Here is a 27,125-nt window from a genome sequence, read left to right as displayed (position 1 = left end):
AGTGCTAAAACAAAACAGGTTGATTTGACAAGGGACCACTGAGGGATTAGTAGGATAGCCCTGTCTCAGGTCATGACAGTTAAACTGATATCTGAATAGAAGAAAGGAGAGAGCCATATAGAGGTTTATGGTAACACATCTCAGTGTGGTCTGTGGAACCCCTGGGGTTCCCAAGACCTTTTCAGAGTCAATGAAGTAAAAACTATTTTCAGAATAATACTAAAATGCTATTTGCCTTTTTCATTGGGTTGACATTTGTACTGGTGGTAAAACTGCTGGTGCCTCTCAGCAAGAAACAAGGCAATGTCACCAAACTGTACTGGGTCTTCACCACCACATTCTCACGGTAAAACAAAACTCCAGTTTCATTTAAGAATGTCCTGGTTGAAGCAGTAAAAATGATTATTTGTATTAAATCTTGACATTTGAGTACATGCTTTTCTGACATTCTGTGTGACAAAATGAGACATACACATAAAGTACTTTTGCTGCATACTGAAGTATGATGGTTGTCTCAAGGAAAAGCATTTGTGGGATTGTTTTAATTCCAAGGTAAACAAGCCACTTTTTTCATACAACACCATTTTTACTTGAGAGAATGAGTGACAAACTACAGTTATTCACACTTGGGTATTTGCAGATAAATTCTTGAAAATGAACAAGGTGAGCTGTCACTGTAAGGAAAACAACTGACAGTATTTGCCAATAATAAAATTTGAGCTTCCAAATGAAAATCAGGTTTTTGGAAAGCATGTATCTGCCACTGTAAGCTTGACAGCTTCCCTAAATTTAAAGGCTTTTCTGATGAGATTGATCTCATTAGATCACATTAACAGGTGAGTTTTTCAACATTGTAAAATGAAATGTGTTACCATTTTGAAGACCTAAATAACTCATTAAGCAAGTATTTTCTAAATAACCAATCATGATCTCACAAAATCATGCATGGATACAAGATCTATTCAAAGTGCAAGAAAGACCAATGAATTTTAATGTAACAGAGTATGAAAAGTTCATTGATACAGTTTTAGATTCTACATTGCAATTAACCTTTAAGAAATTACCATTTGTCAAGTTTTGGTGTAGTATCAAAGAAGAATACACAATTATTTGAGAAGGTTACTAAAATACTCCATCCTTTCTCAACTACATATCTGCATTAGGCTGAATTGTCTCCATATAATTAACTCAAAACAAAATTATCATAACAGATTGAATACAGATTGAATACTGAAACTGATACTAGAATCCAGCAGTCTTCTATTAAGCTAGACATTAAGGAGATTTGGAAAAATCTAGAACAATGTCATTCTTCTCATTAATTATTCTTGTTCTGAAAAATATATTTTTTTCATAAAGATACGTAATTTATGCTAATACATAAAGGATCTATCATAGTTATTTTTAAATTAATTAGTAAATACTTTGAAATGTTCAGTTTTAATTTCTAAAAAGGCAAATATAGATAGATATGATATAAATAAACAAAAGCTCTTTGAGGTTTTCAGTAATTTTTAAGAGTGTAAAGACCAAACTTTAGAGAACCACTGGTCTGGGAACAAGGCACAATAACAATAATGATTTACAATTTTTTCCTTTAGGTCTCACACAAATTTTGCCAGATGTATTTCTAGGTTTTTAAAATTTTTTGTTGTTGTTATAAATAACTTTTAAAAAGTTACTTTTCTATTTTGTTGGTGTTGGAAAAGGCAATTAATTTTTGTATATTGATCTTATATCCAGCCACTTTGCTAAACTCTCTCATTAGTAGATTGTTTTTTTACATCAATGTTACCAAAAAATTGTTTAATTTATTAGTCCAGGTGTTGGAAAATTATGATCTGCAGACTAAATCTGACTATGTACCTATTTTGGTCATCAAAGTTTTATTGGAACAGAGACACACTCATTCATTTATGGATTGTCTAAAGCTGCTTTCATGGTACAATGGCAGAATTGAGTAGTTGTGACAGAGACTACATAGCCTACGAAGCCAAATATATCTAGTATCTGCCTCTTTACCAAAAAAGTTTACCCACTCCTGCATTAGTTCATTCAACGAACAAATTTTGGGTTCTATTGATCCCCTTCATGGTATTTTTATTCTCAAGTTCATGAATTTCTGTTCTCATCATTATCCATGCTCTCTCTGTTTCTCATCTTTTTCTACCTTCTCAAAGTTAACTTATTTTTTTCTTTTCTGATAAAAGCATTTGAAGCTATACATTTTTGTGTAAGTACTACTTTCACAGCATCCCACAAGTTTTGATATGTAATATTTTCATAATCACTCAGTTTTAATTATTTTTAAGTTTCCATTATGATTTCTTTTTTGATTCACGAGTTATTTAGAAATGTTAAAAAATTTCCAAATATAAGGGGGTTTTTGGGTCTTTTAGCTATTGACTTCTAATTTAATTGTATTATGATCAGATAATGTATTCATTATTATAGTGATTCTCCAAAATTTGTTGTGACTTGTTTTGTGGCTTAGATATGTGGCCAATTTTTGTTAACTGTTCCCTGTGAAGAATATATATATGCTAATTGTTGGGTGAAAGTTTCCTTATATCCATGAATCAAGTTTTTTAATTGTGTTGTTTAAATTTTAGATACATTCACTAATTATCTGTTGTCTGCTTGACCAAGCAATAATTCAGAGAAACATGGTATTTCTATATAGTTTTATCAATTTTTATTTTACATAGTTTGATCTTATTTAGAATTGTTATACCTTTGCAACGAATTAAACATTTTATCACCATGTAGTGACAGTTCTATTCCTAATAATGCTTTTTGCCTTAAAGTTTATTTTGAGTCTATTTTGACTGATATCAACAGTTACTCTAGCTTCCTTTTGATTAGTATTTGATGGAATATAATTTTCCATCTCTTTATTTTTTATTTTTCTGTATCCTTTTATGTTAGGGGTGTCTCCTCTAAACATCATAGAATTGTATTATTATTAATTTAAAAAATCTTAATCTTACTATAGCTGTCTTTTAGCCACAAAATTTAGGACATTTACACTTATTGTGATTGCTAATACATTTGCATTTGTTTCTATAATCTTACTTTTGCTTTCTATTTGTCTGCTTTTTATATGCTTTATTTTTGTCTTTTTTTCCTTTTTGATTAAAAAAATTGGCTTGGAAGATATATACTATTTCTATCCTTTTAGTAGTTACCCTTTTTAAATCTAAAATTAGTATCTTAACCCCCTTCAGAACAATACAAGGACTTCAGAATGCTAAGACCTTAGAAAACCTTCGTTACATATATGGGATTTTACCTAGTACTTTAGTCTGTCTTCAAAAAAAATCCTATATTAGACATTATTATTATCTTGAGCCAATATTATTTAGATTTACCTACATATTTAACAATTGCTTTGTTTACTAGTTCTTCCCATGTCTCATACCTTTGTTTTGCTATTCTTTTCCTTCTTACTAAATTATATCCTTTGAAGTTTGTTCAGTGTAAGTCTGATGGTGGTAAACTCTCTTAGGTTTTATTTTTCTGAAAATTGTATTTGACTTTCATCTTTGAAAGTTAATTTTGCTTAGTAAACAGTTTTAAGTTGAAAATTATTTTCTCTCAGAACTTTGGAAATCTTATTTCACTGTCTTCTGGCTTTGATTTTTGCTGTTGATAAATCTGTTGTCAGTCTAATTACTGTTGCTTTGTGGATGTGAACTGTGTTTTCTGAATAGCTGCTTTTAAGAGAACTTTGTCTTTAGTGATCTGCAGTTTTACCACATTGTATAAAGCCATGGATGCCATTTTATTTGTCTGCTTAGTATACACTGTATCCTATATCTAGGGATACATAATTTTCATCTTATTTGGAAAATTCTCAGATACTGTCTCTTCAAAAAATGTCTCATTTCCATCCTGCATATTCTTTCCCTTTGTGACTCTGAACAGGTTTATGCTAGGTCTTCTCATTCTACCCTCCATATCCATTAACCTATGTTCCTTATATTTCTATCTTTTTTTCAATTTGTGCTTCATCGTATGAAACTACTTTAGTTCTATTTTCTAGTTCATTAATTTATACATTACAAATAAGCTTATCTATTAAATTTTTGATATTCAATTAGATTTTTTCATTTCTAAAAGTTTTCTTTTGTTCTTTTTCAGAATTGTCTGGTGATTTTTGATAGTCCATTCTTGCTTACCCATTTTTGTATTGTATCTTTAACTTAAAAATTGTATACAGAGGTAGTTTATTTTTTAATCTGATAATTCAAATATCTAAAGTCCTTGGTGGGGAAAGGGAAATAAATGTTTTGTTTGTTGCTTTTTGCTGACTTTCACTCATGGCAATTTGTTTTCTTGTTTGATAATCTTTGTTTGAGAGCTGATAAGAAATTCAACTGTGAAAAAATGGAAGCCCTTATTACATTTACTTCATCTAGAGTTAAGTGGTTCTACCAACCTGGAATCACTTTTTTTTCCCTTCTGGAATTTAAGGTTTAATGTATGAGTCTCAGTTCAGTCCCTACTTCCACTCCCACACAACCAACACACACAATCACAAATAATATTGACATTACCATGTGCCTTAAGGGCATTTATGTAGGATCCAGCCATTTGTATAATAATAGGGCCCCTCAGAGTATCAGTCTGTTATACTGACAGAAGAGGAGGTCATTATGGAAGGTTGTAATGAGCAAGGGAGTGACATATGATTCATGTTTTTGAAAAGCTTATGCTAGCTTCTGAGTAGAGAATGAATTGTAGGGAGGCAAGAATGGAAGCAGAGAGCCAAGGCAGGAGGCTAATTTATTAATTTAGGTGAGAAATGAAAGTAGCTTTCTCTAGAGAGGTAGCAGAGGAGTTGGAGAGACATGAAATAACTTGATATCTCTTTTGATACACAAACAATAGGAGTTGTTGATGGCTTGGATGTGGAAGATGAGGTGCAGGATCCCTCAGTGCAGGCTGGTGGTGCCATTTTTACTGAGATGGGGAAGATTGGGGGACATATGGTGGGGCGGGTCTGGGAAGAAATTAAGGGTTCTGTTTTGGATATGTGAAGTTGAAAATGACTATCGGATATCCATGTGGATATGCCAAGTATATCATTAGATATATGAGCCTGATATTCAGCAGAGAGATCAGGGCTGAAAATATAAATTAGGGAGTTAGTGCTATGAAGTCTTGGGACTGGATGACATAGCAAGAGGAAGAGTACAGAGAGAAAAAAGATGAGGTTCAGGACTGAGCCCCAGGGCACACCAATTTAATCATTAAAACACTGAGGAGAGGACGAGATAGAAACAAAATCCAGGAGAGGGTGGTGCCATGGAGGTGAAGAGAACAGAGGGTTTTAGAAAGAAGGGAGTGGTTGACTGTGTTGAAAGCTGTTGAGAAGCTGAAGAAGATACGGCAATACAGAGGTCAATGGTGGCTTTCATAAGAGTGGGGTCAGACACTTTAAAGTAAGAGGTGAGGGAGTAGAGATAATGCCAATAGGCAGGAAATGCAAGGCATTCTGTATGAAAGGGATCAGTAAAGTGGTGTAGAATCTAAAGGAAGGTATGGCATAGGGAAGAGGTTTTCTTCCCTATTGGGTGCTAGTAAAGATTTTATATGCCAATGGGGAAAATTCAGTAAAAGAGAGACACTGACCATGCAAGAGAGAAAGGGGACACTTTCAAGAGCAACATTCTTCAAAAGGCCAAGTGCCTGAGAGTCTTTAAGATGTAACGTGGAACAACTATGTGGCATAAGCCACCCACATGACCTACAGGACAGAAAGACTAGGACACCTATATTATATAAGGATTTGGGGTCTGTATAATCTTTTTTTTAATCTTATATAAAAAAAGTTTCAAACAAAACAAAGAAATACGAAAAACAAATATCCTAAAATAACTACTTTGCTTCTAATATGCTCCTACCATACCCCAAGAAAATTAATCTTAATTACAGTCACATTCTCATGATGTCCAACTACATTCTAGCTTCAAATTTATCCATGTCACAGTGGCCAGTGGTAGGTGACATAGGGTGTAACTGGTGATCAAGATCTGAAAGTTGGGGCAATTATGAAAATAGGTAATTAACTCAATCATGGTGCTAAGGGGGTCTTAGGAGATTTCCTATCCATTTTGGGCAAGTAAATCGTAAAGTTCTTAGAATAGATACTTCACTATCCCTTGGGAACCATTTCTAGAATGTCGTCACCATGTAATGTATCCAACACAAATAGAAGTCAATTTCCTCTTGTTTTGTATTTAGTGGTCACAGGGTAGAGCTGAACTGTTATTTTCTTCATCAAAAACCCTTAGGTATTTTTCTTTTTCAAGCCAAACAACCTCTTTCTCTTAATTTTCCTTCACAGGCCTTATTTTGTATCATTTGGCTAGTCTTCCTGACACCTTTCCCTCTCTCCAACTGCTTTTTTTAAAGTGCAGTGACCAGAAATCAACAAGCCACTCAAAAAAAGTTTGAGTAATCCTGAGAACAGTGGGCGAATTTCAACACATCTCCTTTGGACGGATGAAAGGCTGAACCAGCTCTGCCAAGACCTGAACACATTCCAGTTCCTGCTGATCTAGGGAGACTCTTTCATTTGCATTTTCTTCTTTTACCTAGCAATTTAAATAAAATGAAAATAAACCAGACACATACTGAAGATCAGCTTGATATCTACATAAGTAAAAATCTGTATGTCCAATTCCTTCTAAAGTGTAATAAATGTCTGAACTTCCTAACTAAAAAAAAATTGCCTTTTAACTGCATATTCCAGAGAGTGCTTCTGAAACTATGAAAGCAAGTATTCAGATGAAGTAATTAATTAAGTGAAGTATTAGATTGGAAAACCCTTCTACTATTTTTTTAATACTTATATTTTTATACTCCCCAGTTTATTTTGAAAACAACCTTTTCTGATACATATCTAAATGAATTTGAAATTACAGTTATCTCAAAGTACATAGAAATTACCTATATTATCCTAATGAAACAGTGATAAAAGAACACTTAACATATTATTTAAGGACTTCAACATAACAGAATTCTCTTTTTCCAGCTTTTTAAACTATTTTTCCTATCTAACCCAATATGTAATATTTGACATTTGGGTTATATGTGCATATAAAACAGACATATTTGTCAAAGTGAGCAGAAGATGAAAACAGCATACAGTGTCCTTTCTGGATATAAATTTTCAGAGGCAAGATGGTCCAAATGGGAGCAAAAAACTGACTTCCTCATGAGATAAACTAGATAAACAAAAATTAAGAATAGCGCTTAAGATTCCATAGGATAAATCATTTTCTTTCCTATCCTTCTAACATACAAGTGTGTACTCTGGGTATGTGTGAATCAAAATACTTCCAATCAAGATTATGAACCCCTGTGTCTAGGGATTTCTAATTCAGAAAGATGCCCTGGGGTAAAAAGAGAGGTAGTATAGGTGAATAGAGACATTTGTCCATCAAGTTATACATATCTACTTAATAAAGAGATAGATTATTTAAAAGTCTCAATGGGCTCAGATATTGACTTGGGCCTGAAAGTGATGCTTTAATTACTTTTTAAGCATATTAGAATGCTAGCTGTCACTGGACTAGTATCTTAAGGTTAAACACTGGAAAGAAATGATCATTACAAAACACACACAGAACATATTTCGTGGTTCTATTTTGTTTTTTCCACTATTTTTGTAATTGGGGCAAGATAAGTGGTCCAATTTGTTTAAGAACATTTAATTTATCTCATAAACTGCCTGAACCAAAGATTTTTATTAATTCTTCTGCCAAGCACAACATTGATTTCCATCTATAATTATTTTTTAAGATAAAAATAAGTCAATTGAAAAAAAAAGTTGTGGCTATGAGCTATGAAGCATGACACTTTTAACACACTGATGGATTGAAAAACCTAGAACATCACTGTGAAGATGTTAATCACTGTTGGCCTTCAGCAATGAATGGATGCAGCTTTACTGTGACTTCTCCAAAAATTCTTTGCAGCACCTAACACACTGCTGGTAAACAGTCTCAAAGTCAGAGTCATTCCCATAACAGGGATCCTCAATAATAAGTTGTTTTTGTGCCTCAGAGCTCCCAAGTACTTCAATTTTCGCTTTGCAGTTTTTTTCACTACCTTTTCTATTCAAATATCTCAGACTGCTTTCACCCATACATAGTATATAACCAAATGTGGCAAAGTCTTTGGTAACCTGCTGGGCCATGTGATTCATAGGAATATCATGCTTCCTCTTGCAATTCTGCCCTCGATAATCAGGAGGGTTTTCTATCTCATAAGTGGATGTTGTGGCACTATCTATCCTCCAATTATCTGAAATATTTTGATCAGTTACAAGTTTTCTGAAAACTGCTTCTGCAATGGGTGATCGACAAATGTTACCCAAACATACAAACAGCACTGACTTGGGCAGCTGTGCTGCCATCTTCTCAGAAGCAAAGAGCTGCAGAGAGTGCGACAGAATAACCTGGCTGGAATCTGATATCTCTTCTACTATTTTTTAGTGAATGGATGGTGGAGATATTCTGTGGGTATGTGAGAGATTCTGCCTACTAATTATTACCCAAGAAAATCTAAGCATCCAACAATCATTCCAATTTTTGCTCAGCAGCTTGAAATATCACATCACATTACATTATGTTATGTCAAGTAACAGGATGTTCCTGGGGTATCATGACAAAACAATACAGCTGGGAGAAACAAATTGAAAGGCCAACTGATGTGCATGTAATTTTGGGTAGTGCTATGAAAAGAAAGAAAAGTATGTGTTGATAATTAGACCTAGGGCTGACTTAAGGGTTTCACTATCCACAGGTGATTTTAGGAAGGCAGCTGCAGCTCAACAATAAGATTTGGGTCATAAGATTTGGCTCCCTTACTTGTTTGTTTCATTGTGAACAACTGTTGTAGCCTCTTTGAGCTTTAATTTCTTTCTCTATAAAATGAGAATAATATTAACCTCTCTACCTCTCTCCTATGGTTAATGTCAGGATCTAAGCCTGGAACATTTAGTTGCTTTACAAATATCTAATTGGAGATATATATATAGATATATAGATATGTTCATATATATATGAATTGGATTTACTATTCTGTATTTCTAGGACATACATTTTTCCAATTAATTTTTCAGAAATTAGGATATATCATACAATTAATAGTGTATTTTAGTTTAATATTTTTTCTTTCTCTGTGGAACATAAAATGATGTACATTTAAATAAATGGCATTTTAGAAATGTCATAAAAAGGGTTTGGAAATGGTAAAAGTGCTATTTAAATGTCAATTTTTAACTTATTCATAAAAATTTTTGCTGAAAGTCTCCCTTTTGCAAAGCATTCAGAAGGAAACAAAAATGAATATAGACTTGGTTCCTAATCTCAAGGAGAATGAAATCCATGAGATAGATGGGTATGTCAAGATAACTCAAATTCTAAGAAGTATGTGATATGTACTATTAAAGTTGCATTCCAAACTTGGCATCTTATGAGTGCAGGAGAAGGAGGAAACAGCTTTCAATAGGAGCAACCAGGAAAACATCATGGATGAAGTGGTACTGGCCCAGGTCCTGGCATATGGGCAATATTTCAACAAGCACATTTGGGAAGGGGAAATACTCCACCCAAAAAGTGCAAGTAATATATGGGCATAAGTATGCACAGTATCTATTTAGACAATTTCAAGTAGTCCAGACAATTGGAAGTTCAGGGACTCTGATGGGGTAGCTCTAGGATATTAAAGAGTCTGGGCTCTATTTGGTGGGTGATTATAGCTTTTGAGCAAGGAGCAGCCTAATAAAATGGGGCAATAAAAGGATCAGCTGGATAGCAATGTTCAGGGTAAGTGGTGGGGAAGAGCTGGAAGCAGGTTCATCCTAAAGCAGGCCATGTGCAGGCTGGAGAAGTTCAAATAACGGGTGGGTAGTGGGGGATAGAAAGATGACAAATGGATGGTAGAGTATAGCAAAATACTAAGGATCCTTAATGGGAACCTTAGGGAGAAATTCCCTATCATAGCTAGATAGAAAGAGCACAGAATTGATATTTGGCTGCACTATTCCTGAGGACAGGAATGGCATGTTTTGAATATCCTATACCCCAGGGTCTCTGGCAGTAGCTGGCACATTGTAGTTACACAATAACCACTTGCTGTACTCCCTCCTTTCAAAGGTTTGTCTTAATTCAATTCAACAAGCATGTATTGAGTATGTAACATATGCTCAATTCTGCACACTGGGGATGGAGGTAAGGGTGATGGCGGTCAGAGAAGAATGGGCTGGTGTGAGAGATTGCTTTCCAAATGACTGCAATAATTCCCCCTTAAATACAAGCCCTTGGGTAGCATCCCAATACTGACTCTGGGCTTTGCCATGGGACTGACTTTCTCCAAAGAGACAACATCAAATGTGATGCAGAGACAACAAAATATGCTTGTCCTTTGGCGCTTGCCCTTTCTTGTTACTTTTGGGAAACCTTTGACCACTAGGTAGGGAATTCCAGGCTAGCCTCCTGAAGAATGAGTGACCATGTGGAGCAGAGTTGAGTCATCCCAGGAGAGGCCTCCCTGGACCAACCCGCCTGCCAGGAGTCAGCAAATTTCTTCTTAAAGGGCAAAATAATAAATAGTTTAGGTTTGCAGGCCATATGATCTTAGATTATCCAGCCCCAATCAAGCCAGTCCAAACTAGCGTAACTGCCCAGTCAACTCACAAAATCATGAGAAAGAATAAATGTTGTTTCAAATTGCTAAGATTGGGAATATTTTGTTATACAGCAAATGCTAACTGATAAACCTGGTAAAATGCGTGTAAGGTGTGTTTCAAGGCCTATGTACAAAAGGCACTTAAATTCCACTTGAAGAAGTAGGACACATGTGCAGGAAATGTTTAAATAGTAACATAAGGCAGCATATAATTAAATGTCAAAATGCATGAGGCAGCCTGCCCCATCAAGACGGCAGAGTGAGAAGCTTCAGGACTCCATGCCCTCAGAGAAGCTTTGAAGAAACAGCAAGAACTGGCAGAAACAACTTTCTCAAAGTTCCGGAAAACAGTTAAAGGATTATAGTAACAGGGTGAACACAGTATCAAGAAAAGGCTACTTTAAAGTGGTAGGATCTCATGGAGCCCCAACTGACCCCACCTCCATTCCCACACCAGCTAGGCACTGAGGTGGCCTGTGTTCCCAATATGGTTCCCTTGTTCCAGTTCTGGAGAGAGGAGAATGACCCTCATGCACATATTTGGGGCATGTATATCTGGCCCAACTCTTTGGTGGTGGCCTCAGGGTCTGAACCAAGACACTCCCTGCAGCTTGCCATACCAGAACTTGCCCTGCTTGCATAAGGCAGCTCACAGAGCTCTCCTACAGAATGCTGTGGGAGGGCAGTTATGTTGCAGCTGCCTGGACAAGGAATTGCTGGCTGTAGGACACACTGCAGTGCCCGAAACTGTGAGGACACAGTTTCCTAAGGAAGAGGGGACATTTGTATCCATGTAAATGGGGGGAATTCCTAGGGCCACATGTGCACGCCCAAGAAAGGATGATGTGCAGAAGGGATCAGGATGGCACCTACGCTTTGGCCTGGAGCTATTCTCTAAACTCATTGTATGGATAAATTCTGAAAAAGCTCACAGCACAGCTCAATCTACAAAGACAAGGAAACATGTTTTCTTTTTTTGTCCTACTTTATTTTATATTCTGCAAGTCAAGGAAATGTCTGTCATAATACCAGCTGGATACAAGCTTAAAGAACAGACACCTCAGAGTCTAAATTCCCGTGATAAGACGCTAAAATAAAAAATGTCCAGGTTTCAAAAAGAGATTACAAAACACACAAAGAAACAGGAAGTGATGGCCCAAGCAAAGGAGAAAATTAAAGCATTAGAAACCATCAACCAGGAGGACCAAACCTAGTACACAACAAAGACTTTTAAAAAAAGAAATTGTCTTTTTTTAAAAAATATGGTTAAGTAGTTAAAGGAAATCACAGAAATGGTAGATGAATACAAAGAGAATATCAGAGAGAGGAATATCAAAGAGAGGTGGAAATTATGAAAAGGAATCAAACAGAGCTGAAGACCTCAGTAACATAAATTAAAAATTCCCTAGGGGGATTCAACACCAGATTGGAGCTGGCAGAAGAAAGAATCAGTGAACTTGAAGATAAAACAACTGAAATCATCCAGTCTAAGGAGCACAAGGAAGAAAGAAAGAAGAAAAGTAAACAGAGCCTGAGGAACCTGTGAGACACCATCAAATATACCAATATATGCATTGTGGGAGTCCCAGAGGGAGAAGAGAGAAAGGGGCAAGGAGAAGAGTCAAAGAAATAATGGCTGAAAACTTCCTAAATTTAATGAGAGACATGAATAGACACATCCAAGACACTTAAACTCCACACAGGATAAACCCAAATAGACCGACACTGCAACATTTTATATTCAAAATTTCTGAATGCCAAAGATAAAAGAAAGAATTCTGAAAGCCACAGGAGAGAAACAATTTGTCACAAACAAGAAAGCCTCAAAAAGGATTAAGTTCTGATCACCTCTCATGAGAAACTATGGAGGCAAGAAGGTAGTGGGAAGACATATTTAAAGTGCTAAAAAAACATTGTCAACCAAGAATTTCATATCTGACAAAACCGTTTTTTTTTTTTAAATGAAGAGATGAAGACGCCCAGATAAACAAAAGCTGAGGGAGCTTTTGAGCTTTTGAGTCCAGCCCTCCAAGAGACTCTAAAGAGTTCTGCAGGTTGAAAGGAAAGGACAATAGACAACAGACTGAAGCTGCAGGAACAAATAAAATCTCAAGTGAGGGTAGTGACATGAGGGAATATAAATGCCAGTACTACTATATTTTTGGTTTATAATTCCACCTTTTACTTCCTACAGGACCTGAAAGACAAATGCATAAAACGTAATGATAAATCAGTGGCTTTTAACTCATAACAAACATGTAATTTGTGACAAGAACTACTTAAAGGTATGGGGATGGTTGGGTATAGGAACACAGTTTGTGTGTACTATTCAAGTAAATTTGGTATCAAAGGAAATGAGATTGTCATAGATTTAGGATGTTAAATTTAAGCCTCATGATAACTACAAAGAAAATAACAGAATATGCAAGCTCACAGAGTCAGAAATTAGAGTACAGGTGGAAGGGAGTGGGAGGAGGGAGGTAGGGGGAATGGGGAGTTAATGCATTACGGGTGTAGGGTTTCTGTTTGGGAAGATGGGAAACTTTTAGTAATGAAAGGTGGTAAGGGTACTGCAATGATGTAAATATGAGTTATTCCCACTGAATGGTATGCTTCGGAGTGGCTGAGATGGGAAAATTTATGTTGTATATATGTTCCCACAACAAAAAAAAGAAAGAGCAACTAAAAAGACAATGACCATTAAATACAATACATGATGCTGGACGGGCTCAAAAGGACATTATTGGGACATTTGAAAAAACTGGAATATAGACTGTAAGCTTTCTATCAATGTTAAATTTCCTGACCCTGATAACTGTACTTAAAGTGGTAACATAAGCGAATATCCTTGTTTGTAATACATGGAAGTATTGCGTTCAAGGAGCATGATGTATATAACCTATATTCTGTTCAGAAAATGCATTGGTAGACAGACAGACAGACAGATGGAGGGAATAATAAAGCAAATGTGGCAAAGTGTTAAATTTGGTGGATCTGGGTATCTGGGGATAGGTAGGGTTACACATGGGGTTTGTATTATTTTTGTAATTGTTCTATAACTTTGAAAGTATTTCAAAATAAAAAGTTTAAAAGTGCATGATGCAGGATAATTAGTATTATAAAAAGTTATAAAAGAGGGAAATGAAATTGGACAGAAAAATAGACTTGGGCAGAGTCAAGAACAGGTAGGTCCTGACAGTTGCCCCAAACAATTGTTTTTCTTTTGCTGCAATTCCTCACTGCTTTACATGTGCTTTTGTGTCTATCCCCTCTAGTAGACGAGGAGCCTCCTAAGGACAGCATATGCCTTATTTTCTATTTTCTATATTCCCAGAGCCTAGAATGATTGGTTCATAGCCAGGCTCAGTTGAAGCCTACTGAATGACCAATGAAGCCAGGGATGGAAAGGAGGAAGGGCATTTACATGGAAAAAGCAAACCTCACAAGTAAAGGCAGAGGTAGGAACCTATGTTGTGTGTTCAAGAGAAACCAGTGGCTCAGATAGGGGATTTAGTCTGGGGGGAAGCAGAAGATACAAGCAGACACATGGTGCTGGATGGGGGAGCAGGTTGTGGGGAGGCTGCGAAGGCAAAGAGAAGGACTCTGAAAGTCAGCTAAACTGCAGCTTAAACCAAATGTTACTGGAACAAAGTGATAGAGCTTGTGCTTCAGCATAAACAGGAACAGAAAAAGGGGGACATTTCAATCATTCTTTCATGTCACATTTACTGTGTATAAGGTATTAAGTTATGTACCATGAGCACATGGGGGTACTCAATAGATGTACAGTGCAATGAAACCAAGATATGTAAGATCCAGGACTTCTCCCTACTCAAGGCGAAGCAGCATGGCAGGAGCCATGGGACAACCAGGAATTGTGAGTCAGGCAGCTGCTGGAATGGGTAGTGCACAGGCTTTGAGTCATATAGACCCAGGCTCACAGCCTGGCTCCACTAGTTAAAAGTTGTGTGACCTCAGACAAATTATAAATGTCACTGATAATGGTTTTTCCATGTAGACTGGGGTGAGAATTATAGAAAGGGTTGGTGACACACATAGCACCATGTTCTGAATAGAGTAGGCACTCATGATTCATAATTACAGTAGAAGCAACCTGTAATAAGGAACACACGAGTGGTATAAACCAAGCATTGTTAACAGCACAGAGAAAGGAAAATCACTTCTGACTAGGACAGTCACTCTGGATTCAAGAGTGAGAACAGCATTTTGTCTGGTCGTAAGAGGTGAGTAAGATTTTGGCAAGTGGGGGAAAGGGAAGGTCCTTCCAGGAAAGGAGAACAACATGTGAAAGGGGACAGAGATGAAAGGTGAAGCCCATCTGGGAATGCAGTGGAATTTAGTTTGGCTGTTGAGAGGTGTGAGGCAATGCTGGAAGGCAGGTTAGAGACAGAGCGGAGCGGCTTGAATGCCAGGTTGAGGAGTTTAGAGCTGAAGGATCCCGAGCAGGCAAATGACATGATTAAAATAACATTTAAGACAGATCAATCTGAGGGTGGTATGCAGTGTTGTGGAGGCAGGAGAGACTCATGGCAGGAGGTCAGGCTTGAAGTACTATGTGCAATTGCAGGGATGCCACTTAAGGCGATGGCAAAGGTGGACGAGTGAGGGGGGTTGCAAGGGAAGACCGGTCACCCCTGGTATCCAGGGCACCAGAAACAGTGCAGGGTGGGTAAGGGGAGGGCAAAACTGACAATCACTATAAAGCGTGACTGTAGACTGACAGGTTGACTCATTTGTTCTTTCATTTAAACTTCCATTGAGCTTCCTTTATATGTGCCAGATACTGGGTCAAATAAAGGGTATAGAAATAGGCATAAGGCACGGTTCCTTCTCTCGAGTTCAGGGAGACAACAGACATGCACAAATCATTTCAATGGAGGGTGATAATAGACTGTGCGTGAAGTGTGGTCACAGTGGGGGCACAGAGGAAGGTCTTAAGGGTGGTTCAGACGGAAGTAAGGTGAGGGAACACCTCTCAAAGGTGGACTGCCAGATGTGCTAGGTGGATGAGGTGGAGTGGGGAAGGAGAGCATCCAGGAGACAGCAAGGGTATGAAGCTGTGAAACCACAGGGTACATAAGAAACCTCAACTAATTTGGTATAGCCAAAGGCTAATGTTGGTGTGTGTGTGTGTTTACATGTGTGTGCATATGTTGAGCTATATAGCCTATTCCCCTAGCCTAAATCCTCTATCTGAACCACTGGTCTTCCCTCTTGAACACACCATGTAGATTCCGACCTCTCCCTTCACTTATAGGTTTCCCATGCAAATGCTCTTTCTCCTCTCCAGCTCTGGGTTTATTGGTTCAGTCAGCAAACACAAATTGAGTCCAGGCCCTGTGCTAGTAGGCCCTTGAAAGATAGAAATGAAGGTGTAACGGCAAGAGCTGAAACTAGAGAAACACACAGGGGTCAGACACAGAAGCAGATATATAAGGTTATAAGCTGCATTAAGGAGTACAGACTGTATCAGATCATATTCATATTTAGAGAGATCACTCTGGTTTTTTTGGTAGACAACAGATTAGAGGGGGAGGAAAAGGCTGGGGACAAGGTGGTCAGTTGGTCCAGGACAAAAGCAGTGAACTGGAGAGGGGCCACAGATGAGAGAGATATTTAGAGGTAGCACTGAGGGGATCTGGAGATTATGTGGCTGTAGAGAATGCATGGGAAGGATGACCCATGTGCTTGTCTGATTGGTGGATAAGGAGTGATCAGTCTTGACAGGACACTGGAATGGGAGGGGGAACTCACAAGTTACTCTTGAACAAGGCTGAATTCAACTTTGGTTGAACACAAAGTCTCTGAGGAACTTCTAGTAGACAGCTAGATATAAAGGACTAGAGAGAGGTCAGGTCTGGAGATAAATTCCCTACAGATGTTTATCACTGCTTTTCCACCTTGTATAGTAATTATTGGTTTCAGTGTTTGTCTTCCTTATTAGGTTATGGGGCTCCTGGGGAAAAAGACTATTTCTTATTCATCCTTTTTCACCCAGAGTCTACATAGTAGATGCACAATCAATGTTTATTGAATTTGTTTATTCATTGACTCAACACATATTTAGTAAGTCCCTACTATATGCCAGACACAGTTACAGGAAGTGAGAAAACATCAGTGAATTAAACAAATATTTCTGCACTATTAGAGCTTATGAATTCTAGTAAAGAATGAGGTAACCCACCAAATCCACATAAGTAGAAGATTAGTAACTAAATCACCACACCTGACAGGTTCCTGGGTGAAAGGAGCTTCTGCTGCCTAACTGAACTCAACAAAAGGGAAAGCCAATTACACAGGGAAACATGTATTCTAGCAGCCACATTTCCTGTTGTAGGGAGGGTTTCTTGAAATCTCTCTGAATTTGGTTTGCATTCAAAGCATAAACAAAATCACTGTACTCACTCTAACTGTATTCTAGAAGTCTTCCTGAAATCAGCACTTACTTGTCCCCCCCGCCCCCCGAGTTAACAAATATTTATTCTGAGACAGGTCTAAAATGCCATTTATGTATATGTATTAGTTTCCCATCTGCTAAAACAAATCCCATACACTTGGTTGGCTTAACAACAGGAATTTATCACGGTTTCAGAGGCTAGAAGGCTTGCTTCCCGTCTCCGAATCTTCTGGCTGGCTGGCAATCTTTGGGGTTCCTTGGCTGTTCCATCACATGGCAATGTACATGGCAAGATCTTTTCCTTTCTCCTCCGGGTTCTGTTAATTCTCACCTTCCGGCTGCTCTCTGGTTTCTCCGTCTATGTCCAATTTCCTTTGCTTATAAGGCTTTAGCCATATTGGATTAAGGCCCCCCTTACAGTTGGGGCACTCCCTAACTAGTAACATCTTTGAAGGTCCTATTTACAAATGAGTTCACACCCACAGGACCAGGGGTTGGGACCTGACCATGCCTTCTGTAGGGGACATGACTCAATCCCCAACAGTATGGAATCAAGTTCAGGAGTTTTAAAAAAATTTTTTTGGTATTGATTTTGAGAGTGAAATTAAACATGACATGGTAAGGACATATTTGTTCAAGCAACCATTTACTAAGACCTACTATTTGTAAGCTCATTTCAGGCATCATCAAACATAATAGTGATGAATCGGAAAGTCCCTGTCCTCAAGGATCCTGTGTTATAAAATGAGGGATAAGACAAATACAATGATATATGGTGAAAAAATACTAGGGTTCCCAAATGTGTCTTGCTTTTTCTCTTCTCCTTAAAAGGTTACCTCTACTGGGAATGTTCTCACTCCCCTACCTATCAAATGAATTGGAACCTGTCATTTATTACCCTATGTCATAGCAATGTGTGTATGTCCCAGGTCCTCTGATAGATGGTGAGCTTGGCAGGGGAGACTGGGCTTTATACAACCATCACAGGCAGTATGGTAGGTACTGAAGACAGAAACAAAGCATTGCAGAATACAAGAGGAGAGAAAGCTCAAATTAGAGGGTCCAGGTTTGGGAAGGTTCAAATATCCTTGCATCGGTTTAGGAAAAAATACCAAATATATATGTATGACCAGAACAAATGTCCAGAGCATCTTCTGGGAAAAGAAGAAAATTACTCCTCCTTTAGGATGTTGCAAGTTTCTTTTAAACTGAACTTGGCAGTTGGCTAAATGGTGAACAGCAAATGACTTAAAATGTTATGCTAATATTTTAGAAACAAATAAATGTACTGTGAAAAACAGAGCTAACACCTTGATAGTTCATAATAAAATTCCTTACATATTTAGCACCTTAGTTTTCAAAGTGCTTTTGAATAAATCTCTCCTCAAGTGATCGTTGGGACAACCCAGGGGTGTACACAAGGCATGAAGACGCTGAGGCAGGCGAGGAGATGAGTGAATCAACTGTTTGCTGTTGTGTCATGAGCTGACCCAAGAGCTAAGAGCAATGTTCATTCTACTGGGTTAATGGCCCCCAAAGAAGCACTACAATCAGTAACGGTGGGGTGTGTGGGGAAATAGAGTGTTCTCTCTCTTTCCTTGGAAGGGAAAGAATGCAGCTTTCTGATTTAAAAATTGGAAATGACTAGAGTTGTAAAGTTGCATTCTTCTGCTAGATAAAAAGCAAGATAAGAAGGCGAAAAATTGGGAGAAATGCATGTTCCAGGGTTATGCCAGAGTGAAAATGTGTGATTTCCATTTTGCCTTCTACATAGTTGAGGAAAATTAGCATTGCTTCCTGGTAAACTCTTTTGGAATCTCCCCATGTAGCAATGTGCCCCTGGATTCGTATAGCAATCATCAAATCACATTTAAGGCATGGACCAGTTTATACCTCTGGTACCATATAAATACAATTTCCTTTCTTCCCTTGCCTTCCTTTCTTGTTTCTTTTCCTTTCTTCCTCTATCTCTCTGCTTTTACTGTTACTCCTTCTTTACTGGTCTAGACTCTGTGATGACTGGTGGGAATACACAGATGAATGAGCCATGGTTCCTGCTATTCACATAGCAGACTAGGATGGGAGGAAGCCTGAAGGCAGGGACCATTTATTCACTTTAATGTTTGCCTAGGACCTCACATTGGGTCTTAGACAAAGACTTGTTTCCTTAATATTTGATGGCTGAATGGATGGATGAGATATATGGATCTGATGGCAGTGTTCCAATTTCTGACTCAGTAAAATGGTTGAAACTTTGCCTCCCCTGCGACTGCTTTTTCTGTTTTCAGCAGCCTCCTTTCAATGGGAGAGGATGTGAACAAGAGAATCAAATTGGCATTCTGAAGCTCTGTATTTAAAGGCACGAATTTAGCAATTTGCTATGTCTGAGTTAATATATGGGTTAAGTTCCCTGTGAATGACACTCTCCTAACTCTAGCAACGTCATCAAGACAATCAGTTGCTGTGTGTCTGGCAAGTTAATGATTACAAGCCTAAGGGATGAGAGAACTGGAAAATGCTAACATTAAAAAAAAAAAAACAAAGCAGACTTGAAACAAATTCGGAGGAAAATGAAAAAGGATTCATGGCCCCTCCCCACCAAAGCTACAAAAACCTAATTTTGAACAACAAAAAACACTGAAAATATTATTTTTAAATGTGTGTGCTTACCAGAACAATCCTATATAGGATAGTGAAAAGAAGGGAGATAGAGAAATTAGCTGGAGAAAAAGGAGAAAAGAAAATGAGGAAGGGATGGAAGTAGAGGAGGAAAGAAGAAAAAAGAAAGAGAAAAGAGGGGAAAAGCAGGCTCCAGTACTGAGATGGCAGGGGTGAAAGGAGAATGATAGGAGGGTCAGGACAGGTAATCGTGGTAGGTAAAAAACTTTAGAGGACTGGACCTGCAGATGTGGGTGGGTCTCCTCAGCTCCATCACTGTCTCCCCAGCTCCAGGGAGCGAAAAGAGGTTAATAATCACAAACACCTACTCTGGGGCAAGCACTGTGCTGGATGCTTCTATATGACATTTGATGGAATCACCATGCTCACAGCAACACTGCAAGCAAGGAAATTATGCCCGTTGTACTGTGACAAAACTGAGTTCAGAGGTTGTCAGAGGTGGATCTGGGGCTCTGGACAAGCACCCTTCTCATTACCAACAGCAAAGCACTGCTTTATCTTGCTTAAACCTCACAACAACTCGGTGATGTGGGCGATATTACTTTCATTTTACATGGCAAGAAACGGAGGCTTCAAGGCTTTGAGGGAGCCGCTCACGGTCACATAGCCAGCAAGGGGCCAGGAAGCACGTAAACTAGGACTCGATCTAGCGCTCCTTGTGTTTCACCGTGCAGCCTCCTTGAGGAGGCAGCTGGTTCCCTTCTGTCCATCCCATCCCGACTTCAGCCTGCAGCTTCTGGCCAGATGAGCGCTGAGAACCAGACCAACCAGGTACTGAATGGAGGTTTCGGCTGATTTCCCACAGTCTGTCTGGCTGGGAAACCCAAGGTTATCCTGACTGATTCTGCATGGAATGCGGATGTTGAGCCTTAAAAACCATGTTAGGGTTATCTGCTTTGTGCTCCTTCAGTTCAGCAATCTTGGCTAGAACAGCCCCCAGCTGTGGACCTAAAAGATAATTATTCTCTTTCTAGTAACAGGGAGTTCATTGTTACCAAATGAGACTACTGGTTCCACTGTGAGCTAGCTCTGTCTGCAAGGAAGTTCTTGTTCTGAGCCCAAATCTCTTTCCCTATAATTTTTATCTTTCGGTTCTGCCTCTCTAGAATAACAGTCTTTCAGATATGTAAATACAGCTATTGTGTTTTCCCTTCTTTTTCTCTTCTCCAGGCTAAACTTCCTCAGTTCCTCCAATCACCAGTTAAAAGATGCTCTCTCTGATGGCCTCTCCATTCCTGATGCCATTTGCATGAACATCTAAGTCTATGTCCCTTGTCAAATGTACTGTCAAAAATTGATTCTAACACTGTTGACACGGTCTAAGTACTGTGGAGTACAATGAAATCATGACTGCTCTTTCTCTGGACCTGAGACCTCTCCTGTCACAATTAGGATAATGCTAGCTTTTCCAGCAACCACTTTGTAGACGAGAAAGTGAAGTAAACAAGCTCTTTCAGTACCACACGGTAAGTGCTATGAAGGAGGCGGGCATTGCCTTAAGGGATCACGGAGGAAGGACAGCTGATTTTGCCTGCAAGGATCCAAGAGAGCTTCCTGGAGGAGATGATGCTTGAACTACAACTCAAAGTAAGAGTAAACCACTGGAGAGAGTAGAAGAGCTTTCCAGGTAGATGGAAAAGATTTTGCAATTGTGGGCTGCTGTGAGAAAACATAGCAGTACTGCTTTTTCGTCTCCATTTCTCCTCTTTTCAATTCCTTTCTTCAGTTTTTCTTTGGCTTAGCTTGATTTTCTGTCACTCTTTTCTATCAAGGCTTGGGATACATCATCATGTTATTCTGTTTTAAGAAGTATCTGTTGTACCGCAGAAAGTTCTCCATATAACTCCTGTTTACTCTTATTATTAAGTGAGCATTAAATAGCCAAAGCACTGGCAGTGTTATGGTAATAAGTGATTACTGAGCCTACTCTTCTGAGAGTGTACCTCTACTTCAGTGGACTCTTGGATTAGGGCAGGGAACAATGCATATGGCGCCCCAAGTATCAGATAGCAGCTCGGAGCCACTGCGAGTCAGGAGTGAGACTTTGGTGCTGAAGAGGTTCTGCACTGGGGTCAGGAGGTCAAGGCTTTTTTATCAGCTGGCCTGTTTTTCTCTCCAATGCCTCTAGCCAGCAGTGTCTGAAATGAGGCATTGTAGGAATTCCAAATCCTTGCTTCTAAGGTTGTTATCCACAGACTCTTACCAAGGAAGATTTTCTCAGGCTGGAGAGCAGACCGGCTAGGAGCCTCAGTTTTGCAGGTAAAAATCTGAGAAGGCCTCCATGTGAAAACTCATATATGTGATTTTCCTTCTGTCTCTTTGCTGCCTTCAGCTTCCGACATCCAACCCCACCTCTGTGAAACGTGCACAGTAACTCAAGGCTTCCCTTAGAGCTCTGACAGGTGAACAAAACAAAATAGCTTTCACAGATTAACCCTATCAAAGGACAGAAGAAGAAAGAACAGAACCTTCAGTAAAGAACCCTAAACATCCCACCAGAAAGTCCCAAACAACCCTGAAAAGTGAGACTAAAACTACCAAAAGCTGACAGAGGGTAACAAGCAGCATTTCCAACCCACATTTGTCCTTCTAAAAAAAGCCAACCAACTAGTGAAAAAAACCCCTTAAATGTATGAAATCTAACCATCATTAACATATTTCCTGTCCTCACATAGCTTATAAAAAATGTTTCTGAGCTTTTCCCTGGCTCATTTACAACGATGAGAAGGAGCAAAAAGGAAATGCAACAGATGGGACTACCATCCCCTCTTGCAGTAATTTATCTTTACTTGAGGTAGCTTGGGCGAGATTTCAAATATTTTTCAGAAGTACCAATAGCTTATTCCTGCTCCTGAACAATGGAGTGAAGCTCCTTAAGAAGCTGCAGGTTATAAGTCATGTTTATTACCATGTATTTTTGTTGTTTCTAAAAGAGAACACCCCAGCTTCCCTCTGAACCCCCCCAAACTGACTCCACGAGAATCTAATCTGGTACTGATTTAGAGCTGACAGGTGGCACATGCATAATTAAAGATGACCTAACACAGAATGCTCTCATTCCTGGCATATTATCAGACACTTAAGCAAAGCAATTATCAGTAGGCAATCTTTTCTGTCAACAGAGATAGAGATGAAACATTTCTTCAATTAAGGTGATTCTGCAAGGATGCTCTATGTATATCCATCTGCAAATATTTGAACATCTTTAGAGTTTAATACACTAAGTTAGTTCAATGGAGCACCTTTGTGCAGTTAACAAACACATGGGCTCCCCCACATCCCTCCACTTTTCCTGGAAGGTCACATTCAAACATCAAAATCATCACAATAGGATCAATTTTTGGGGGTTGCCAGAAGCTCTGACCCAAGCTGACAAGGCAATCTCTGCATTTTTCTATCACTGCCCTGGTGGAGTTTGCAAATATACTAAGCCTTCCTTAATGATTCAAAGCAAAAGAGATGGGGTCCAAATTAAAGAAAATTCAATTAAAATTTCCCTTCGAAGCAAGATTATTCCCTCCCATGCTCTGCCACTGTCAGAAGGATTTAGAGAATTATCATCAAGCCCTAAAACTTCATCTTGAATCTAAGCGATTTAAAGGATTTTTTTTTTTCATTTTGAAGCATTAAATATCATTCAAAGAAAGAAGGATCTTGACAAAATGGATGGATTTCCCATTTCAGGTGAAGGAGGGAATAGGGACTGCAATTCCTAATAGAATACTGTATTTCTTATAAATTATAGTGCATGTGCTTAATACAAATGAATGCATTTTAGCTCTCCTTAGAACAGAAATTGCTTTAATGTTACAGAGAGACAAGTGATTTTCTTCTCTTTTTTTTAAAAGAGTAGTTTGTAAGTTAATGGGTTTTTTTGAAGCCCATGTAAAAATTGCCTTCCATAAGATAGAGAACTTCACAACGTTTGTCGTGCATATTTTGCCACATTTCACAAGAGGTCTTATTGTTGAAATTCTTATATCCTTATGTCATATGTGAACAAATGACCTTATTGTTCATTTGAACACGTCTTTATAGGATCTCTGGTGGTAGGGATGGTGGTGTTGTTTGCAGTTTTTTTCCTCATCAAGTCAGAACAAAAGTCTCTTTCTCTGCAGCACTGGGAACTTGGGGAGAACATGGCAGTGTGCGGCAGCAGTTGTCAGTTTGGAAACACCATAATGATAATGTAAGTGAAGTGCGAATGTTAATGGGTTGACTTCTGACAAGTAAATCAAGGTCTATGGAAAAGTTTCTTCTACATAGCAGACTTTACTGTAATGCAAAATAGAAGCACTTAATAGCACAATTAAGAATCATCCTGTAAACTATTAAAGATGCAGACTGCTGGACAACACGACCCAATTCCTTTCAAGAAATGTTTTACTTGGAAGAGACTCCATTCAGAATATTAGGGAAAAAATACCAGTTAGCCTTTGGGGAAATCAGAAGCAGGTGGAGAGTTGGTAGGGCTGGCAGGATCATTACGAAAAATTCAACAGGACTCAAAGCTCAGGTTCATTATATTTCTCTGAACTATGAATAGCTTCTGAATGAGAACCCACAATTCTCCACAGACTGACTTCTCCTAAGGAGCGCCCCCTTTCTCCCTTTCCAATTTTCATGTAAGAAAAGGAAGAGAATCAGTCAGACATTGGTACGTAGGCAGGGACAAAGGAACCTCTATGGAATGGAGGAGGAGGCTCTGAATCAGTTCCATTTTAGATGCTGTTAAATTCCTTCCATCAGGATTCAATTCAGAAAAACTCAAACATATAGTCTGATACAGCAGGCTGCATCAGGAGGCCAGGAAAAAGAAATATGTTACTTGCGTGCTGCTGTGGCAAACAACAAAACACTTATGATTTCCCTATCGATGACACAGATGAAAAGAAATATAAGGCACATACTACTATTAGAATGAACATAATAAAAAATGGAAAAAAAATGGAAATAAACTTCTAGCAAGTTTAATTAGGGAGAGACTCTCATTTACCACACAGCTAAGAGTCCCTGACTTTCTGTATAGCTTTAGTGAACACTGCAAAGTTTATAAGGAACATCTTTTATTCCGAGGATGGCACGTGGCACTAAGATGATGCCTTTTACACTTAGAAGTTATTTTAAAATCATCAATGAACAACATTTTAAAGGTGAAGATGGCTCACCTAGAGTAGAAATATCAAACACCTTATTGCTAAACAAGTTTCCTACTGTCTACCCTCAAACCTAGTTTTCCAAATATCTTGACTTTATTAAGTTCTATGCTTAGATGAATAAAATAAGACTGTAACTATGGCTACAAAATAAAGACTACATTGTGATACCTTAACACTGATAGAGTATTATTTTGGAAGGAATAAAAGTCAAATCCAAGCCATTATTGTCACTACCATCTATTTGTGTCTCCTGTTTCAGACAGGTTGCTTAAAACCTGCCATTTGCAAGCCCTGTAGAGACCTTCTGTAGAAAGTCATGATACTCTCCCTATTAACTGATTATCAGAGATGCTTCCCAGGTTTATTTCATAAGGCCAAAGTATTATATATACTTATGAAAGTCAGAATGGAGGTTGTTGCAGAATCTATCCATTCAGGAGAGCAGATATTTGACTTTCTGGGTAAGAAGTGACCATGACTAATTCCAGAAAAGTTGCTACAGGCTCTTTTAAGAACTGGCAATCAAAGTAACCTGGGGCCAGGTGTCGCGCACATCTTCAGTGACCTAGAGGCATAATCAATACTCCTATTTTCTTCTTCCCCTAATACTTTCTCAGACAGTATGAAATCAACCAAAAAAGAGTGGCCTCACTTCATTGGCAGGGGTATAAAAGGAAAATGTAAGAAGTGAAAAAAATAGTTTTTCTCCACAAATCACACTATGGGAATCAACAATTCTTAACTCTGAGTTCTTTCACAAAATGAAATGTTATGCAGCAATATGATTTTGTTTCCCTTAGGGATGGAAGGTGATGAGAGGAAACAAATGATGGGAGAGAATTAAAGAAACGTAGGTTCTTATTAAAGACAGGGTCTGAAAGGACAAACAATCTTACCAAAAGAATGATGACTAAATTCTAATGAAGTATGTTGGATACTCTTACAAATAAAATAAAATCAGGACATGCTTAGATTGAGCACCTAATATTGCCCAGCAACAAACAAACAAAAAAAGATAACTAAATCCTAACCAGTTCAAACAAATCAACCTACATTTATTCCCTCAAGTCAATTTTAATCTATACACCAAGCAAATATCATGTGGTTTCATATGTACACGCTTGTAACTTCTGTAAACCCAATAACAAAGGGGAACACACAAAAGCCAGGTATAATGGAAACCGGTGACTTCCAACCCTGCAGCCAGTTGTACTGTAGTATCTTCTGCTTGGTGCTGACAGCCTTCTCTTCCCTCCTCTCATTCCGACACAATGCCTTCAGGTCTAAGTAATGTAATTGACTGGAGTGGAATTCCCTCAGTACCCTGTGCAGCACTTGGTGACAGCATCATTTATACTCCACACCGCCGTGGCCTGACACTGATACATCGGCTTTCATCCCTCATTCATGGCAGAATGTGCAATTTCACCTTCCGCTGTGTCTTTCTGTGGTGCGCATGTACAAATTTACTTCATTCAGTCCTAATTACAAACCTTAGTTGAAATGCTCTCATTAGATTTATATCTCTCACTCCAAATGTCAATCTTATTGAAAATTCTGATTTTCCCGAGGATTCATCCATTAGCAATAAACTCTAAAGCATTCCATGACTGAGTGCATTAAACCAGCAATGCAGATATGCACTTAAAATACATCATTAGAGTAAATCTCCATTGCAAATGCTTTACATTATTCAACTAAAGGAAAAATGAACCAGACCCGGCCAGTATTTTCAAATTGCACATGAAGGATAGGTTAAAACTGGATGTTATGCAGGAAGAAGCACATGGGTTATCAACGGGATGCATTTCAGAATCTCTGTCATTCCTTATGAAGGTGTGGGAGGGAATCACATCCAGAGCCTAATTTATTACTTTCTCTCACCTATGATTTTTACAGAAACTTCAGTCTGTGGCAAAGTGCAATAAGGCAGGCAAAGATAACGGGGAGTGGGGGAGAGGAGAAGGTTAAAGCTATAACTACGGTGCCAGGAAGTTTCTAAGTCACCTAGAATGATTTGCTCTGCTTGGTAAGTGTACTTCTTTTTTGCTCAATAGGGAAAAATGGAAAAAAGCAGCACCATTTGAATGCATTGGAAGAAGCTGGATATCATTTTAATAGAAGACAGATTTTCAGGCAAAGTTGGTCTGAGAAATGTCTGCACC

General features: G+C 38.3%; 2 protein-coding genes across 7 annotated transcripts in view; both read right to left on the bottom strand.

The window, feature by feature from the left end:
• The window catches only part of BACH2 (BTB domain and CNC homolog 2), a 365,581-nt gene that overhangs the window by 130,212 nt on the left and 208,244 nt on the right, over positions 1-27,125 (bottom strand). The window lies entirely within an intron of this gene.
• LOC119539358 (low molecular weight phosphotyrosine protein phosphatase-like) lies at positions 7,045-8,450 on the bottom strand. The gene has a single exon (XM_037842864.1). The coding sequence runs from the start codon at positions 8,426-8,428 to the stop codon at positions 7,958-7,960; it is 471 nt and encodes a 156-aa protein (XP_037698792.1). The 5' UTR covers positions 8,429-8,450; the 3' UTR covers positions 7,045-7,957.

This window comes from Choloepus didactylus, chromosome 7 (assembly GCF_015220235.1).
Source record: "Choloepus didactylus isolate mChoDid1 chromosome 7, mChoDid1.pri, whole genome shotgun sequence".
Taxonomy (NCBI): Eukaryota; Metazoa; Chordata; class Mammalia; order Pilosa; family Megalonychidae; genus Choloepus; species Choloepus didactylus.
The sequence above is the reverse complement of the archived record's forward strand: the minus strand, read 5'-3'. Positions and strand labels throughout refer to the sequence as shown.